We start from the raw sequence: 18,815 nt of genomic DNA, 5'->3' as shown, positions 1-18,815 counted from the left end.
TGGGTTCTTCCCACACCCAGTGCAACTCATCTCTCAACCTTTAAAACAGCACATTGGAATACTACTCTGCTTTAAGAAGAGATGAGTTTTGCTCAAAATTTTAAGAATAAATATGTAGAGTTGACTATTCATTTAAAGAAAAACTGTACTCATTCATCAGAGACAATAAAAGCCACCAAAGGAGTCTCAGCCTGTATTACAAATTCAAGTAATCTTTCACAAATTTTTGATATCATATTTATCTGATAAGCTTTCTTCATAATTTGTTATATATGGTAGCCAAGAATTGTAGAGGGACAGACCTCCTGTCCTCCTGAATGTGCAATGATTCTTGAAAGCCATGCTTGGATAATTACCATTTTTGCCAGTGCCATGGATTAGCTTTCATTCAACTTAATCCTAAATAAATTTAGCCTGAGTGTTAAAGGAAGATTATTCTATTAGGAAATTACACTTAAAAGTAAACAATGGTAATTATAGATGACAATCTTCTTCTTTATACTAGCCAAAATGAACAAAACTTTTCCAAAGTACTCCTTGAGTACTTTAATTCACCATTAAAAATTTGAGGTAATCGACCAAAACAGGCAGGGGGTGGGGGAGGAGGAGGGAAATGGAGGGCATTGGAGGAGGGAAATGGAGGGCATTGGTAGTGGGAAGGTTGCACTGGTGAAGGGGGTGTACTTTTTGTAATATAATTTTTGTTTTGATCATAGTGGCTTACATATTGTTGATAATAATATTTTAGATACATATTTACATAAAATCGGGGAATTTCCATCACCGATTTGTCCTCCCTACACCTCCGTTTTCGTCCTACCTCCCATATCCTCCTCCCTCACCCCCCCCCCCCCCGGGGCTGCTAGAAAATGTGGTCCCCTCTGTACCTAGCTTACTACTTGGTAGTCTTGCACCTGTTTGGTCTTGGTGTCTCCCTTATTTCTGGGGGTGTACTTTTTATTTCTGAAATTCAACCACGAACATGTTTGCAGCTGTGATACTCAAATAAAGATATTACTAGAAAGAAAAAAAAGCCATGTTGGCTACAGAATAAAGCGTGGATTGGAAGGTGGGCGTGTTGCGTGCAAACCACTACGTTGTGAGGTGCCTGCAATGGCGGCTGCGTCAGATTAAGCGGGAAGTTCCGGCCATAGGCCAAAGGTCATAGGTCATAGTGTGCCTGCAATGGCGGCTGCGTCAGATTAAGCGGGAAGTTCCGGCCATGGGCCATAGGTCATAGGTCATAGGTCATAGTGTGCCTGCAATGGCGGCTGCGTCAGATTAAGCGGGAAGTTCCGGCCATAGGCCATAGGTCATAGGTCATAGGTCATAGTCTTGGAGTTGCAGCGTGCCCATTTCCGGCATCCGGCATCTTGCTTCCCATGAGGAGCTGCGACCTCTGGGCCTAGGCCTGAGAGGCCTTTTCTTCTGCACCCCTTCTCGCTGGAACCTTCTCCCTTGAAGGGGGTTAGCTTGGCAACATGAGTGGCGGAAACGACGAGTTTGAGGAGCAGTTGCAGATGCAGGAATTGTACGGAGACTCCAAGAACGAACCCACCGGGGACTATGAGGCTTTCAGGCAAGCACCCGCTGACACCCCTTACGAATGGGACCTGGCCCAGAAAGCATGGTTCCCAAAGATTACTGATGATTTCCTTGCTACGTATCAGGCCAATTATGGCTTTTCTAAAGATGGTACGCCTAGTTCCATTGCAGACATGCAAGACGTAAATGCTACAACTGCAGAGGAAGCTCTGCAAAGAAAAATTCCCGAACCCAGTGACCCCAGAAAGAAGGGTTTGGAAAAGAGAAAGGGTGAATCCGGATGGTTTCATATTGAAGAAGACAGAAATACAAATGTCTATGTGTCTGGTTTGCCTCCAGACATGACAGTAGATGAATTTGTACAGCTCATGTCCAAGTTTGGCATTATCATGCGAGACCCTCAAACGGAAGAATTTAAGGTCAAGCTTTACAAAGATGAGCAAGGCAATCTAAAAGGAGATGGGCTCTGTTGTTACCTGAAGAGGGAGTCTGTAGAGCTCGCATTGAAGTTGTTGGATGATGATGAAATCAGGGGCTACCGATTACACGTGGAAGTGGCCAAGTTTCAACTGAAGGGGAAATATGATGCCTTGAAGAAGAAAAAGAAATGCAAAGACTATAAGAAGAAACTGTCTCTGCAACAAAAGCAGTTAGATTGGAGACCTGAAAGAAGAACTGGGCCCTCCCGAATGCGCCATGAGCGAGTTGTCATCATCAAAAACATGTTTCATCCTACGGACTTTGAGGACGACCCATTGGTACTGAATGAAATCAGAGAAGACCTTCGAGCAGAGTGTTGCAAGTTTGGACAAATCCGGAAGCTCCTGCTCTTTGATAGACACCCAGATGGTGTGGCCTCTGTCTCTTTCCGAGACCCAGAGGAAGCTGATTCCTGCATTCAGACCCTCCATGAAAGGTGGTTTGGTGGCCGTCAGATCACCGCTGAAACGTGGGATGGAACTACAGATTATCAAGTGGAAGAGACTTCAAGAGAAAGGGAGGAAAGGCTGAAAGGATGGGAGGCTTTCCTCGATTCCTCTGATTCTTCTGAGGACCATAGAGATCTTCACTGCGTAAATCCCGTCAATATTTTAGAGAAGACTGGCCCTGCCAGAGTAAGGCACCTTTCGGAGCACACATCTACGTCAAAAGTGAATATCCCAGAAGCTGTCATGGAAATGGCATTTGAAGAACCTATCAATGAAAAGAAGTTTGAAAAATTAGAAAATGAGAGCAAATTGGAAGAAGATGCTTCTGGGAAAGATGCTGAGGAAGGAGGCCTTCAAAATGAGGCTGGTGACGGTTGTCTCAAAAGAAAGCAAGATCCCTACCCTGATGGAGAATCTGGAGAAGACAGTACTAAAAACTTGATTAGAGATTAAAGCATTGACATTTTCATCAGTACCTGTACTTTGACTTTAATGTATGTTAATGACTTTAACTGTATGTTTTGTGGCTATTGAGCTAATAATGCAAATAAACCAAATACTTATTCTTTGTTAAAAATAAAAAAAAATTTGAGGTAATCATATAAAATTCTAATTTTGTTTCTATTTTTATGTGTTTATATATACATATATATTTATATATGTTTTATTTGTTTCTTTTTAAAATAAAGAAGTATCTTTGAGGGAGGGTTGGGTCACATGCGGTAGACACAGGGGTACACTCCTGGCTCTGCGCTCAGAAATCACTCCTGGCTTAGGGGACTCTATGGGATGCTAGGGTTCAAACCCACATCTATCCTGGGTCAGCCATGTGCAAGGCAAATGCCTTACCATTGTGCTACCACTTTGAATCCAAGAAGTATCTTTTTAAACTTAAATCATCAAATGCAATGGTAAAAGCCTATTTTTCTCTACAATTCCCCCACTGATTCCATTCACCCACCTTGACTAAAAGATCACTAAATTTCTCTAAATATAATTTCTTTCTTTTGGGAGAATATATGATACAGAAAATTGGTATGTATTCTATGTTATACATTCTATTTACATAATGACTCATTTCCCTATGTAAATATTTTCTTCATAAAAGGCAGTTGTCTAAGTATAGTAAAAATAAATTTGTTCAGTTATTCTATTCTAATTTTTAATTGAAAGATAAATGGGAAACTTGTAACCCCTTTGTTAAACAATCAAGAGGAAGGAAATAGAGGAGAAGCAGAGCAAAGGATGCATGTCCTGCTGACAGAAGCAAGGCAGGAAATGCAAAATGACAAGTAGTCAGAGACTGGAGCAATATTCCATCAAACACTTTTAAATTCAGTTTCACATAAGTCAACTCAGTTTTGTCTAGAGATTTTACCAGACATTTAACTGGTGTGTATATAATTACTTGTCTCTCTGAATTGCAGGTGGGAATGGAGAATAGCTTGAGAAGGCCAAAGTATTTATAGAAGGAAAATGAACAAAGGACCTGATAGAAAGCAACCATTCCAACACCAAAAATGTGTTTTAATCTGCTTATTTATTTGTAACTTGTTCCAATCTTTATGTATACATCACAATTTCAGTTTACCATACAGTTAGTAGTAATGTCTCAGGCATACACTGATCCATACCATACCCCCACCAGAGTGTCAAAACCCTTCCCAAAAAATGTCTGTAAATTCCCTTAACCCTTTCTAATACACCTCACCCTTTAGAAAATTCAGTTCTGAAAGAATAACTCTCAGGGTCTGTTGTCACTGAACATTTTTATGCTCTTCCTATGCTACTTTATATTCTTTATATATGAGAATTCAGTTGGAATCTGTCATTTTTTGCTCTACTTACTTCACTAGTTCTATACTTAAAGCAGTAAACTGCACTGCAACTCATCTCTTCTTAAAACAGAATAGTTTTCCAATGTGATGTTTTAAATCCAGAGGTTGTCACTTTTGTTTTGGTCAAAATTTTAAGAACAAATATGTAGGCTGACTATTAATTTAAAGAGAAACTGTATTCATTTTATTCATCAAGGTGATAAAAGCCACCAAATAATTCTCAGCATGTATTACAACTTCAAATCATCTTTCACAAACTTTTAAAAACTTTTTCAAATCAGATAACAGAGTTATCTGATAAGGATTCTTCATAATTTATTTGTGACATATGGTAGCTTAAAATCCTTGGAAGAAACCCTGGATATAACTTATATATATGTAATATAAACATGTAAAAGCTTATATATACATAAGCTTAAGGTCAGTTCTGATAAGATAATAATACCACAGTATACAAAGGAGCAATAGTATAAGTATTCTTAAGTTGGACCTCTATAAAATTCATGGAGCAAAATATAAAAGTGCATGAGACTTCTACATGAAAGGTGATATATATCACAATTTTTATCACGTAACTGTTTCTGTTTGATAGATGTTACTCGAGTCACTAATTATTAGAGTGATATACAATTATCATAATGAATAGCTATGTTTATAATCATATAGGAATTTTACAGAAAAATTTATCCTTTTTGCAGTGCTGGGATTGAACCCAATGTCTCACACCTGCAAGCCATGTGCTCTGTCTGTGAGTACAATCCCAGCCCAGTCTACAGAGGATGAATTTTTCCTTCATACTCTATTTTACAATATTAAGCATATTAAAACACAATTTGCAGACAAATATAAATTGTTAATCAGCCAACATTTTAAGGAATTAATACATACTCCATATACATGTACCCAAAATCAAGCACAAAGACTACTAAGTTCCTGAAAGATTGCTACTTCAAATAGAGGTCTATAAAACATACATTTATGTTTGGAATTTTACTTTAAAAAGATACTACAGGAGGCCAGGGAAATGACTCAAGTGATGGAGCATATGGCTAGAATGTGTAAGACCTGAATTCAATCCTTAGTACTTTGAAATTCTCACTTGTGTCCCAATGGCCTGTGTGTGCCCCCCATGTAAAAAAGTTAAGTATCTCATTAATACATATTATGTCGGTGAAGTATCTCATTAAGAAATGCAATGTTGATGTCGATGTAAAACATAATAGTTTGGTTACAAATATTTAAGGTATATATTAGGCAACAGTAAAAATTACTTTTAAAAATGTGGCTACTTGAAAATATTACAGTATCATTATGATTCATATTTAATTGTATTTGCACACTGTGATTTTATAGTTTAATGTTGAAATAGTCTATGAGTCAATTCAACCAGCCTTCACAGTAAACTAAGGAAAAATCACACTCATCTCTACTCAAGTCTCTCAAGTACATGTTGTCCATCAGGAGGGCAACTAAACTATTCAGTTTGATGCCTTTAGCTTAACTCATCCAAAAATTTACTCAACCTCTCTGCTTCCTGTTGAAAACATTCCAAGCACTTTGAAAACCCAGGATCCCAGGAGGTAAACATGTACTTAAAGATGAACTAAGCTGAAGCAATCATAAGTGCCTGGAAACTGAGTAGCCAAAGAGGTATGTAAAGGGAAACTTAAAAAAATTCATGAAATTCTTTCAGGTGAAACACAAGCTGAATCCAAACACAAACAAGTACACCCATTCAATACCGAAGCCAGGTGAGTAAGTCACACTTTCTTACAATTGGGATATATTCCTTCCCTGATATCTACAACCTCGGGGGATGGGAAATAAATGATTACCATGTATGTTCAAGCTCTCCACTACCTCAAAGGCTGCTTGTAATTCTGCCATTGCTTCCTTATATAGTTGCTCATTGAATAACGCTGATTAGAGACACCCAACCCTACACCTACCCTAGTTTAAAAAAAAATATCTGCAATGTAAGGTGACGAGATAGTACGGGAATTAATGGGCTTGCTGTACATGCAGCCTGCCCCGGTTCTTCAGTGGTCCCAGAGCACTGCAAGGAGTACCCATAGCACAGAACAGGGAGTAGCCTCCAATCACTGCTTGGTGTGGCCCCAGATACTGATATATAATTATCCCCCCAATAGTTATAGCTGTTACTTGACCCTTAGTATCTTCTGGGAACTTGTTTCAGGACTGACCTCTGGAACATAAAATCTGTGGATACTCTCAAGTCTCTCACAGTTCTCCTTCTATACATGGATTTCACCTGAATGTGGAACCTGGGATAAAGAGGAACATGTGTAATTATAGAAAATTCCAAGTATAAGTGAATCTAGGAGTCTCAAATCTGTGATGTTCAAAGCTCAAATGTATATCTATCTTAATTGAAAATTCCAGTTATGAATCACTAAGCATTCATTACAAAACCCTTGGTTCCTCACTAATATATTATAGTCAGTGGTTTTCATCATCTCAAGATATACATATAATTAATCAGTTCATCGACATTTGTAAAGCCCCTACCATTTGCCATTTTGACCCTTCACTGAATGCATGATAAGATCTCTTGTTAAATCAGGGAGACACAATAATTAAGTAATATAATAGGAGGGTAGGCTATGAAGAGGTCTCAAAGGTGCTAAATAAATACTAGGCTAGGTGGTAAGTGATCAAAAGGCAACATAGGACAGATGATTAAGTAGTTCCAAGTGGAGGGTCAGCCCGTGCCTCAATGAGACCTCAGAAAGTAAAGAAGTGAATGAAACATGAAAGTGGCTTTTGACTTCCTAACAGACCTGGGAGAGTGGATTCTAGCTAGTTTCAGGAAAGTAGGGTTTAGGCAGTAAGGTCCTATGTGGGGAGTGTTGCTAGTTGGTGATAGCAGGTGGGTAAGTAACAGCAGTAGAAGTATACAAAGGCACACTAAGCTTGATTTCAATTTTCACTGCGATGGAACTTGTAGGTTTGAAGAATTCTTTGTTCTGTTATCTGCTTTGACTGGATCATCCTGCCTATTGTCCTAAGTAGTCTAATTATCAATGACAGAAGTAGGGGATATTGAACTAAAATGTGTTCAAGTACTGTTACAGTTAAATAAGACAGAGACAGATGAAAAATTACAGTAATTTCTTCTTTGGCTTGGGAGATGCCTACAACTGGAGAACTGGGAAAAATCCATTCACAATCATCAGGTTTTAAATTCGTGACATTCTGACTTTTCACTCTAGAGCATATACAGTAGATAATTAGAATGATCTGTAGGTATGCTTTCAGTTCCTGCCTGTTGAAGGAGGTCTGCTTTAACAAGAACTTGACTTTCTTTTCATATAAATGGAATTCTTTTTCTGGAACAAATGAATTACAGAAGAAATAGCAAGGCATGAGCATAGTTGACCCTCAGAATTCCAACCCAATTCAACATTTTATCTGGATGGCTTTTACATTACTTTTTTGCAAAACTAGATGCATAAAAAGAAAAATATTATCTGTATAAATAAAAATTAATACAGAACTAATTTTCTTAGTTCTCATTTCACTGAATAATTATACCTTTAGGCTAACATGAATAATGTACTAAGTAGTATGCAATTTATATGTAGCCTTGAAACTTTCTCCCCTTATTATGCTATCATTTGAAATCATTTGAGGGCAAATCAAAACTGAAAAGTGACTTTTATGCAAATGTCCTATTCCTAGAAGTCTGTGGCTAGTTTACTAAACTTCTCTTTAGGTTTACAAGCTCTATTCCCTAAAAGCTACTTTAAAAGCTTTAGTCTGAAATGTTGAATAATTCATTAAAATTCTAAAATAAAAAATTGCCCTTTTTGTTAGATTGTGCATAGTGATCTTTCATGCAGTTATGCCTTTAAGGAATCTAAAACCATACATTTGTGTCCTGGTTTCTCCAGTTATCAGAAATAAGCTACACTTCACCTGTTATAATATCATGTTTATCACACAATTCATTTTAGAGGTTTAGGACTAAAGGAAAGCTTTATTCATATTAAAATTTCTCATATTTAGCTTTTATAATAAACCAAATGTATAATAAAACACCAATACATTAATCCTTAGAGGTGACATGTTTTGATAAGGTTCATATAGTAAAATAATCTGATTAGATAGTCTTCATTTTTATTGCTCCTCACGTTCTCTGAAGATCATCATAAATGGTAATCTAATTACAGCTATTAATTATGCTTGTGATTAATGTGAAATACTTGACAGAAAATTTAAGTGGTACACTGGGAAACAACACAATCTTAATGAAATTCTAATACCGGAGACTGTTTGGTATCATTATCAGTCAAGTAAGTGCTTAATTTCCTCTCAGCTGGGCATATTAAAAAGTTGGTCCTTATTCTTATTTACTAAATAGATGCCTTAACAACAACAAAAAAAGAATTAGAATGTATTTAAACTATTCCCTAGAACTACAAATTTATTTTCCCTATCAGGTCCCTTGTCCAACATACCATAAAAATATTAGTACATCCATGCTAAAAAACACCTGATTCCTTCAGAAAGTTTATGTAGGTTTAGAAAGATAGCACAGAGGGTAAGATGCCTGCCTTGCATGCAGTTGACCCCATTTAATCCTTATCACAGCACCCAGTTCCCTGGGTACCACCCAAAGGGATCCTTAAGCAGAAAGCCATGAGTAGGCCCTTAAACTCTTTCTGACCCTAAACAAGAAAAAATAATTTTAAAATGTGCTTATAGCCTTAGAGTTTAAAATAAAATAAAGTTTACAAGTACTTTATATACTTTCAAATAAATTATGTATACCAGGTATAGTGGTAGGAGTGTTATTTGAGGAATATACAGCCTAAGAATGTTGAGCCAGAAATACCAGGCACATCAGCTGAGATTTTGAGACTGAGGGATGGAGAGGGCCAGGGCAGAAATATCCTTTTGCTTCCCAAAAAACTCAACTACCAGAGAAAGAACAAGATCTAAGGCAGTCCTGGGAACTGGGACAAAGTTATGAAGATTTTTTAGTATTTGAGCTATTCCATGCCCTTAATTAAACTAAAATAGCACTAAAACAGAAGGCTATCAGTGTTTATTCTACCACAAGCACCCTGGGAACAGATTTCTTCAAGCTCACCTATAGTGGAAGTCAGTGTGACATAGATTTGAGTGTTATTATTGATGTAACCAGGTCTTCCTTTTATCTAGTTTCCTATTTTATGCTTGCAAAGAATGGTAAAGCTTTGCTCTGGAAAAGAGAAGAGAAGCAAATAAAAGTGAAGAGGCAAAAAAGAAAATGGAGGATGAAAGCCTAAATAAAAATAGGATTGATGAAAGAAAAAAAATGTTGCATTAAGAAAAAAAAATATAAGGGCCGGAGCTATAGTGCAGTGGTATCGATCCCTGGTCATAATCCAAACCAGTATTAATTTCTGAGTGCATAGCCAGAAGTAATCCCTGAGCATCACCAGGTGTGGCCCAAAATACAAAAACAAACAAAAAAGAAATAAAGAAAAAATATTAACATAAGCTCTCAATAATAGCCTAGTGTTTAATACATTTAAAATTAAAACATTTTTAGGAAATAAAATGCATTTTAATATACATTTTTAAATATGTAGTAGCACATATTTTACCACGATCAAAATATATTCAGCAATTTTGCAATCAACTGATATATTTAATTGTTTTAATATTTTCTATAACTCACAAAATATTAATAAAAATTCTTAAAATCATTCATTATAGCATAAGAAAATAACCATATTTATCAATCAACTAGCTCCTAATATCCTCTTTTATATCTTAAATTATATTGTCAATAAATATGTAGAGTCCTGGAAGATATAGGAGTGATTCAGTTTCCTAATCTTTGAAGCATATCAAAAAATCTACATAAGCTAAAACAAAACCACAAAATGTGCATCACAAGGAAAAAAATCATGACTGAGATTTCTAGATTGCAATACATAAAGATAACTCATACAACTCATAAAGAAATCTGGCTGACTGTCATTTCTGTCTAAACATTTAGATTGTAAATATGTGGTAATAACCTAATCATCAGTCTAAATGGAAAATGAAAACTCATGTCCAACAGAAAAATAACCTTATTCATGAGGATAACCTTACCAGAAAGATAATAACTCCATTACTGATGTCACGGTGACAAATTCTATCTCCAACCCAGTCCTCTTCTTTGGACACCAGCCCATTGACTCAATTGTATTGTTCACATATTTTTTCTCACTGAATAGGATTCAAAATGTGTGTTCATTTTATTGATAAGTTTCTCTCATTGTGCAGAAACTTTTGAGTTTTTGCAGTGTTTAGTTTAATTTTGCCTTTGTTCCACTTAATATTACTGTAGTCAATTTCCTAGAAGGAATCTATCTATAAAAATATAAAAGTACCAATGGGGACCAGTAACTCTAGCATTCTGGGGGTGGGGGGTGGGATAAAGAATGGAGACATGGGATGCATTCCAGGAACAGCGGTGGAGGGAGGACAACACTGGTGCTGGAAATGCTCCTCATTCATTGTCATTATGTAACTTAAATATTACTTTGAAAGAATTTTAATTCACTTTCACCACAATAAAAATTTAAAAAAAGCTCATGTCAAATGCAAATATATATATATACATACATATATATATAAGCACAATTCAAAAAAGTACTATTCGGGGCCAGTGAGGTGGTGCTAGAGGTAAGGTGTCTGCCTTTTAAGTGCTAGCCAAGGAAGGACTGCGGTTCAATCCCCCGGCTTCCCATATGGGCCCCCAAGCCAGGGGCAATTTCTGAGTTCATAGCCAGGAGTAACCCCTGAGCATCAAATGGGTGTAGTCCCCCCCAAAAAAAAAACCCAAAAAAGTGCTATTCTATTAATTTAGTGCTAATTATAACGCCAAATATGAAATAAAAAACAAGTATTTAATGACAGAGGAATTAAAAACATGGCACGTACTCAGCTGCAAGAAAATATGAAAACTTCCATTTGCAACATAATGGATGCAGTGGTAGAGATTATCATAAGTAAAATCAGAAGAGTTGTGACAACTATCAGATTATTTCACTCATATGTGATATATATATATAAATATATATATATATAAAAATCTAAACATTGGCAGCAGAAAAAAGCAAACCAAAAAAAAAACTGGTATTCTGACCTCAGAACTAAAGTTCTAGAAGAAAAGTAGATGTTTAAAAGGGTTCAATAAACAATAATTTTGAGTGGTGTGACACTGTACTAAAATTATAGACTCAATAACCTTCTTAACTTTTTAAAAGTATGAAAATACAGGTAACAAGGTCCAGAGAGATAGTACAATGGATACAGAACTTGACTTGCATGCAGTTGATCTAGGTTCAATCGCTGGCATTCTATTATGGTACCCAGAGCCCATCAGGATTTATTTCTGAATGCAGTGCTAGGAGCAACCCCAAATCACCACTGGGTGTAGCTCCCAAATAAAAATTGAAGGTAATAAAATAAACTAGATTATATAAATTATGGCCCAAATCCGCATTAACATCATTCAATATATAAATAAAGGTCTCACAGGGGTTGGAGTGATTGTACAATGGGTAGGGTACTTGCCTTGCACATGGTCTACTCCAGTTCTATCCCTGTCATACCATATGGTTCTCTGAGCCCACCAAGAGTAAGTTCTGAGCACAAAGTTAGAAGTAAACTAAGTATTGCTATTTTAGAGCAAACAAAACAAAAGTAAAATAATATATAAGAGCCTAACATTTTCCTTACAAGACTGGATTATTACTTTCTTATGGGTCACTCTTCTGAATATGAATGATTCTCATTTTGAGTCTATCTGCTTTAGGAATGCTGTAATAATTCACTATAAACACACATCACTTCTTCCTAGAACATTTCCCTATATCTCTCCAAGACTCCATCTCTACCTTTCGTCAAATGTGAGAAATTAATGCTTCAAACCACCTCAATGTCTCCATACCCCTGATCTCTTTCTCTGCCTTACTGTTTTTTTTTCCATATTATCAACTCTACTGCACATGTTTTTCTGGCTGTGGCAGATTATACTTTCTAAAAAACATCTCAAAACACATGTTCATCTAGTATTTCACTTTGTCCCAATTGAGATGTGGAGTCTACTTGAAACGAGTGACTTTTGCTCACTGCCTCAATGAATGGAGTATAGCTAAAGTGATTATATGATCTCCAAAAGCAGACCACAGGATATAGCTTCTACAGAACTATCTTCATGTGCTTATACTTTTAATCCAGCCAAAATGCTACCCAAATGGACATTCCACATGAGGAGACGTTTTGGGAAAAAAACAAGTCCTCTCTGGCCATCTCAGCTCCCAATATGCCCAAAATAGAGTCAACTAAAAGTAAAAAGGTTAGACTGAGGAGCTGATGCTATGTTTTTTAGTCTTTTGGTAAGGGGACAACTTCTCGTACAGTGAAAGTAGTAGGAACACTCATCTGTTTATTTTCTTATTTCTCCACCAACAAACATGCATAAATATATTTTATTTTTGACCATAATTGACAAAAAGTCATATACTTAAAGAGTACATGATGATGATTTGACGTATATGAATTGTCAAAGTATTCCTCCTTCTAATTAATCAATAAATCCATCTCCTCACATTTTAGTATGTGAGAGATATTAGTTTATTTATTTATTTATTTTGGCCACACCTGGTGATGATCATGGGCCCCTTCTGGCTCTGCACTCAGAAATTGCTCCTTGCTAAGGGGACGAAATATGGGACACCAGAGATCAAACCGCAGTCTGTCCTGGATCAGCCACGTGCAAGTTTTTATATATATAACAAATTTCAATATATAATACATCTGCACTAATAGTTATTACTGTGTAATATATGAGAATCTCATACCTTATTCATGTTATAGTGGAAACTTTTTCTGTTTATGAACTTTTATTACTCACTTTATAGTCCCTTGGAACCACTTTTTCTGTTTCTATGAGTTTGAACATATTATCTGGCTTCCACATATAACTGATGCTGAAAAACTTTCACCTTTCTCTGCCTTTTTCATAGTGCATTATATTCTTAAACTTTCAGCCATGAATAGAAGTTTTCTTTTATTCCATATCCATACTAGCATCTACTATTTCCTGTCATCTTGAATAATAGACACTAAAGTGAGATGCTATCTCATTCTGATTTTGATTTGCTTCTCCCTGATGCTCAGAGATGTTCAGTATCATTTCATGCATGTATTGTATGTCTTCTTTGAAAAAAATGTAGGATATAAAGAAACACAGTAAAGGAACTATCAAATGGCTCCCAAACAGATATTTGGAGTAACCTACAGAACTGAATTAAGAAAGTGTGATGGGAGTGAATGGAACACTCTGAGACACTGATAGAAGGTTATGGATATTCTGGTGGATGATGTAGTGTTGCAATCTTGTATGCCTGAAATGCCAGTGTGCAACTAAGAAGCAAGTGACTGAGCCCAGAAAGGTAACTAAAACAAAGACACTCCTAGAAACCTAGTTAATGCAACCAAAAGGGAAAAAAGTGTATAATCTATACATTGGGAATATTTTATGTGAAATAAATAAGATATTTCCTTGGCTGTTTACTAATTCAAACACTAACTGAGGTAACCTATAAGTAACAGTCTTTGTGCTGCTCTTTCTCTATGAGAATATATTCTTCAACCTTCCTGCACTTGAAAATTGGCACCTATCCTGAATATAGTACAGAGACTAGCAATTCTAACCAAGGTGGGAGACTAGTAGTTTTCAATCCTTTTATACCAATGAACTAGCATGAGTCCATCAGCCAGTGTTTGAAGAGCACTGCCATGTCATGTCATGTTTCAGGTCCAAACTCCTACTCCATTAAAAAAAATACCTACAGAAAGTACAAGCAAGTACTCATGATGAAATCAAAGACTTAAGAGTACAATTTCTAGTATTAGATAGTTAATGGATATTTTGGAAAAAAGGAAGTTAAGAGATATCCATCAATAACTGAAGTTGAAATACTTGCTTTAATCACTGATCACTCTAGAAAACCTTCATTAAATGAATTCACTTTAAAATATATAAAGTACATGTGTACACGTATATATACATATATTTAAGAAAACTATCCTCACCCTACATTTTTAGATCTCCAAATTTGTTTGTTTGTTTTTTATTATGGGCCACACCCAGAGATGCTTAGGGGTTACTCCTGGCTATGCACAAAGAAATCACTCCTGACTTAAGGGAGCATATGGGACGCCAGGAGATCAAACCATGGTCTATCCTAAGTCAGATGCGTTCAAGGCAAATGCCTTCCCACTGAAACACTGCTCCAGCCCTAGATCTCCAAGTTTTAACAGACTCTCCAGCATCCTATGTCTAAATACTGACATCAGGGGCAAATTCTTTGTAACTATATTGTAAGATTTGGTCACTCCAGCTCAGAACAGCATTCCAGAATAAATCAAAGACATCAGAGTATTCTTACCTATGAGAAATGATTAAATAAGTCTCATTGTTCTTTTTCTGGGAAAGAGGCTTCCTGATAAAAAATTCAAGTTCCATCTGGCATGAGAAAATCATAAATGCAAAGCCTTCTCATGTCACCTGATTTTGGTGCAGCAATGCTTCATGGAAATCTCAGTCCATCTTGAATGATGTCCTGCACAAGGCCAGTGTGCAATTAAAATCATAATGCCCCTTTCATGGCTCAGCTCATGTAAAACCCACTGTGTAATTAGTCTAGAATGCAGGATATGAAATGAGTAATGGAGCTTAACTGTGTATTCTGTCGTTTTGTATTACTGCTGTGTAAAGAAAAAAAGATGCAAACAGTTAGTGATGAGTGAGGTGAAGGAGGGAAATGAAAATGTCAAGAGCAGGAAGAAACTGTTAAATGGCACCAAATGCTTGGGCTGGGTGTTTATCTGCTCATGTGCTGCTTGTCTCCCTCAATCTATCATCAGAAAGGACAAGCCACCTCAAGAGAAATGAATGTCCTAAGTCGCGTGGATGGAGAGGCTGCCTTCTCTGCCTAAGGCAACAGCTTGCCTGCCCTAAACTGTCAGTTTTATGGGCTTCACCATAATCTTGCTTCTGTCAATGGCAGCTCCAGAAATAGCATCAGAGACTTCTGGCCTTCAAATCCTGCAACAATGCAGCAAAAGCTAAACTCTACAGTATATGGCAGCCTTAAACTATGGGGATTAGTAGATGGACAGGGACATAACTGTCTTCTCTTAATATTTTATTCAACAAAGCATCCAAATTTTAGCAAATGGGTCACCAGGTGTCTGAAAAAGCAGGCTAATAAGAACCAGAAGGAATTCAAAGTAAAATGGGGAAAATAGTTTGACCTCTGTTCCTGCAGTCTCCTTGGTTTTATAGCAGTGAAAGGAAAACGTGGAAAAGATAAAAATAAAAGAGCTCTTTAAGATTAAGTTGCTATTACCACAAGCAGAATATTTCCCAGTGAGGGGAAAGTTTGAGAGGAAAAAAAAACTTGCACAAATGAATCCACTCCAAAGTAAAGTAAAGAAACAAAACAATAATAAAAACTTGCTGCAAGTTCAGGGTTGAGAGAGTAAAAAAAAAAAAAATGCGCTTATCAGCCCTGAAAAGAAAGGTAGGATTCCCTTCACCCTGTCCCTATCCCTGTCCCTGCCCCCCACTCTCTCTCTTTCTCTCTCTCTCTCTCTCTCTCTCTCTCTCTCTCTCTCTCTCTCTCTCTCTCTCTCACACACACACACACACACACACACACACACATACACCAACAACAACAACGGTGCACTTTCAAGGAGGTTCTTAATGTTTACCAATTTGTGAACATATTTAACACTTGTGCTATAATAGGGACTTGGTTCTCATTCCACACTGCAGTCCCAGTTTGTCTCCAGTACAGCACCCCCATATGGTTCCCTGACACCAACCAGGAGTGCTCCTTGGGCACAGAGCCAGAAGTAAGCCCTGAGCATTGATGGATGTGACCATAAAATAAATCAAAATTTATTGCAGGCAAAAGATTTTATGAGACTATTTCTAGTATATGAATTTTTTTTTAAAAGCAGCATATTTGTTTTAGTTCAGTTTTAATCCTTTAAAATTTATTTTCTTTTTCAAAATTAACAGACTATTTCTTAGGTCAGGTTTAGATTCATTTAAAAAGTGAGCAGATAAGACCTGGGAATTTCTACCTACTGTTGCTTCCTCTTCCTTTAGTTTTTACTATAACATTTAGATTTGGTATAGAAATCAATAAGCTCAGCTCCACATCTCCTGAACCTCTGCTTGCTCGCACCATCCCAGGAGAGATTAATCACTTGGCTGGAATCTCCATGGCCTTTGGGGACTGGAGGCACATTCCCCCACCCCCACTTCCAGGTCTGACCTCTGCCATGCACAATCTTGCAAGAAGAGTTCTGCTCATCAAATCTCACACCTTCCAGTTATATTTCCTGTCACTAGGTGCCAGACAGGGCAGAACAAGAGAAACCCCCATTTTAATACAACAGAGTATCTTAAATTCAAGTAAAATGGAAGGCTCAACTATCAACTACCTGCTCTGTAACTTCTAGGAGAATGACTTTAGTGACACCATGTTGATAATGTTTAATGAATTCAAAGAAACAATGACATATAGCCAGCAAAGTACATGAAAGTATGTAAGCCAAAAATCAAAAGCTATAATTGGAAATGACAGAAAAGAATATGGTGGGCAATTTAAAAAATAACTCAACTAAGATCTGAACAGCAGAATCACAGCAGCCAAGAAAAATAAAGAATTATCATTGATAAGATGGAGGAAATCAATAAAAGATCTGTAAAGAAATGGGCTGAAGAGATATTATAGTAGATAGGAATTTGCTTTGCACTTGGCATGCCTGAGTTCAATTCTGGCCATCCTATATGGCTTCCCAAACTGCCAAGAATGATTCCTGAGGAGCTCCTGCACATTTCTGGGAGTGACTCAAAAACTAAAAAAAAAAAATGATAGTAATGAACAGCATACCAGAGAACTATGATATCAAGAATATCAACATAAAAATCATTAAGAGTCCCTGAAGAGCAGGAAAATGAAAAACCATCCTAATTTGATGTAGAACCACTAGCTAAAAGAAGTCATAATGATACACAGCTGCCACCATGTCTGTCCATCAGTCATTGACACAGACTCATTTAAACTCTTGAAAAAGAGGTAAGCCAAGCCACAAAAAAACTCATGGATATACTAGTCTCACAGCTAATGGAACTGGGGCACCTTGAGAGGGTGTTGGTAAAACAAGTCCATTTCCCTGATGAAATCACAGCAGCTGCATACAAATCCCACAACTGCCACCAGGTCAATGACCAACTTCAGTGCTTTTCAATTAATCTCTGCAGAGACACCAGTTCTGCCAGTGTGGAAATTGAGATCATTGGATTCTTTTGGAGAGAGGATGGGCCACCTTCTTCTGTGCTTCCATACTTCCAGACACCCTGGTAGCCATGCATAGGATATACAACCACCACAGATCCTCGAAGTCCTGGACTATGAAACCATGCATCATCTCCATAGTTTTCAATATTGACATCCTAGACGGAGGCATCCAATTAAATCATCAAATGAAATTATCAAAGAAGACACCTAAACTCAACGAACAAAACCAACAACTAAAAATTCAACTAGAAAAAAGTAGCTTAGTAAACTTAATAAACCTGCAGACAATGAAATAATGACCTCATTGCAAGATAGGAAGCTTTTCACATATGTTCTTTTAATGAAGTGTTTTTGATAACTAAATTACCTTTAGTTTAACAAGCAATATAAATAAATACCTGCCATAGGGCATGCTTGGGAGAGAATAGGAAATTGGGGATAATTCCACTCTTAGTGGAATTGGTATTAGAACACTGAATGCCAGAAATAACTCTTTTATGAGAAACCTTATAAGTCAGTGTTTAAATACAGAAAACATTTTAAAAAGAAATCATAAATAAAAATTTCTCTGAGTTGAGGAAGTCGTGCAACTAAATATAAGAAGCCTTAAAGATCCCAGTGAAAATTCTCAAATAGAAAGTCTTCAAAACAAATCATGCTCAGAATGAAAAAGCCCCAAACAGAGAATACTAAAAGCCAAAAAAATCAAGCTAGTAACTTACATATGAAGAAAATCCCATAAGATTCACAGCAGATCTATCTAGTACAATTCTAGGAGCCAGAAGAGAATGGTGAGATACAGTATAAAAATAAAATAAACACTCAAATTAAAGCTCACTGAAATTAATATCAGACATCTGAAGAAGGATACAGAGCTTCAGGGAGAGGCACCTGTTCAGGGAATTCATTACCTTGAAAACAGTTTTGCAAGAAATATTAAAGAAGTTTCTTTTAAAAACCAGGAAAACCTCTCAACACTTGTTATTGAGTGGAGCACTCACTCATGGAACCCAAAGTTGCCCTCAACCAGATTAAGAAAGGTTTGTTTACTCTTGTCTTACCCAGGGATTTTATACATTTTCAGTAACAAAATTAACATTTCTTTATAT

General features: G+C 36.7%; 2 protein-coding genes across 2 annotated transcripts in view; one reads left to right on the top strand and one right to left on the bottom strand.

The window, feature by feature from the left end:
- The window catches only part of PTPRM (protein tyrosine phosphatase receptor type M), an 829,551-nt gene that overhangs the window by 692,284 nt on the left and 118,452 nt on the right, over positions 1-18,815 (bottom strand). The gene's annotated exons all lie outside the window — the stretch shown is intronic.
- On the top strand, positions 1,482-15,325 carry LOC126003904 (HIV Tat-specific factor 1 homolog). Its single transcript, XM_049770238.1, has 4 exons — positions 1,482-2,901; positions 6,006-6,063; positions 9,533-9,611; positions 15,254-15,325. The coding sequence occupies exons 1-4, from the start codon at positions 1,482-1,484 to the stop codon at positions 15,323-15,325; spliced, it is 1,629 nt and encodes a 542-aa protein (XP_049626195.1).

The sequence above is a fragment of the Suncus etruscus genome, chromosome 3 (genome assembly GCF_024139225.1).
Source record: "Suncus etruscus isolate mSunEtr1 chromosome 3, mSunEtr1.pri.cur, whole genome shotgun sequence".
Classification (NCBI taxonomy): Eukaryota; Metazoa; Chordata; class Mammalia; order Eulipotyphla; family Soricidae; genus Suncus; species Suncus etruscus.
The sequence above is the reverse complement of the archived record's forward strand: the minus strand, read 5'-3'. Positions and strand labels throughout refer to the sequence as shown.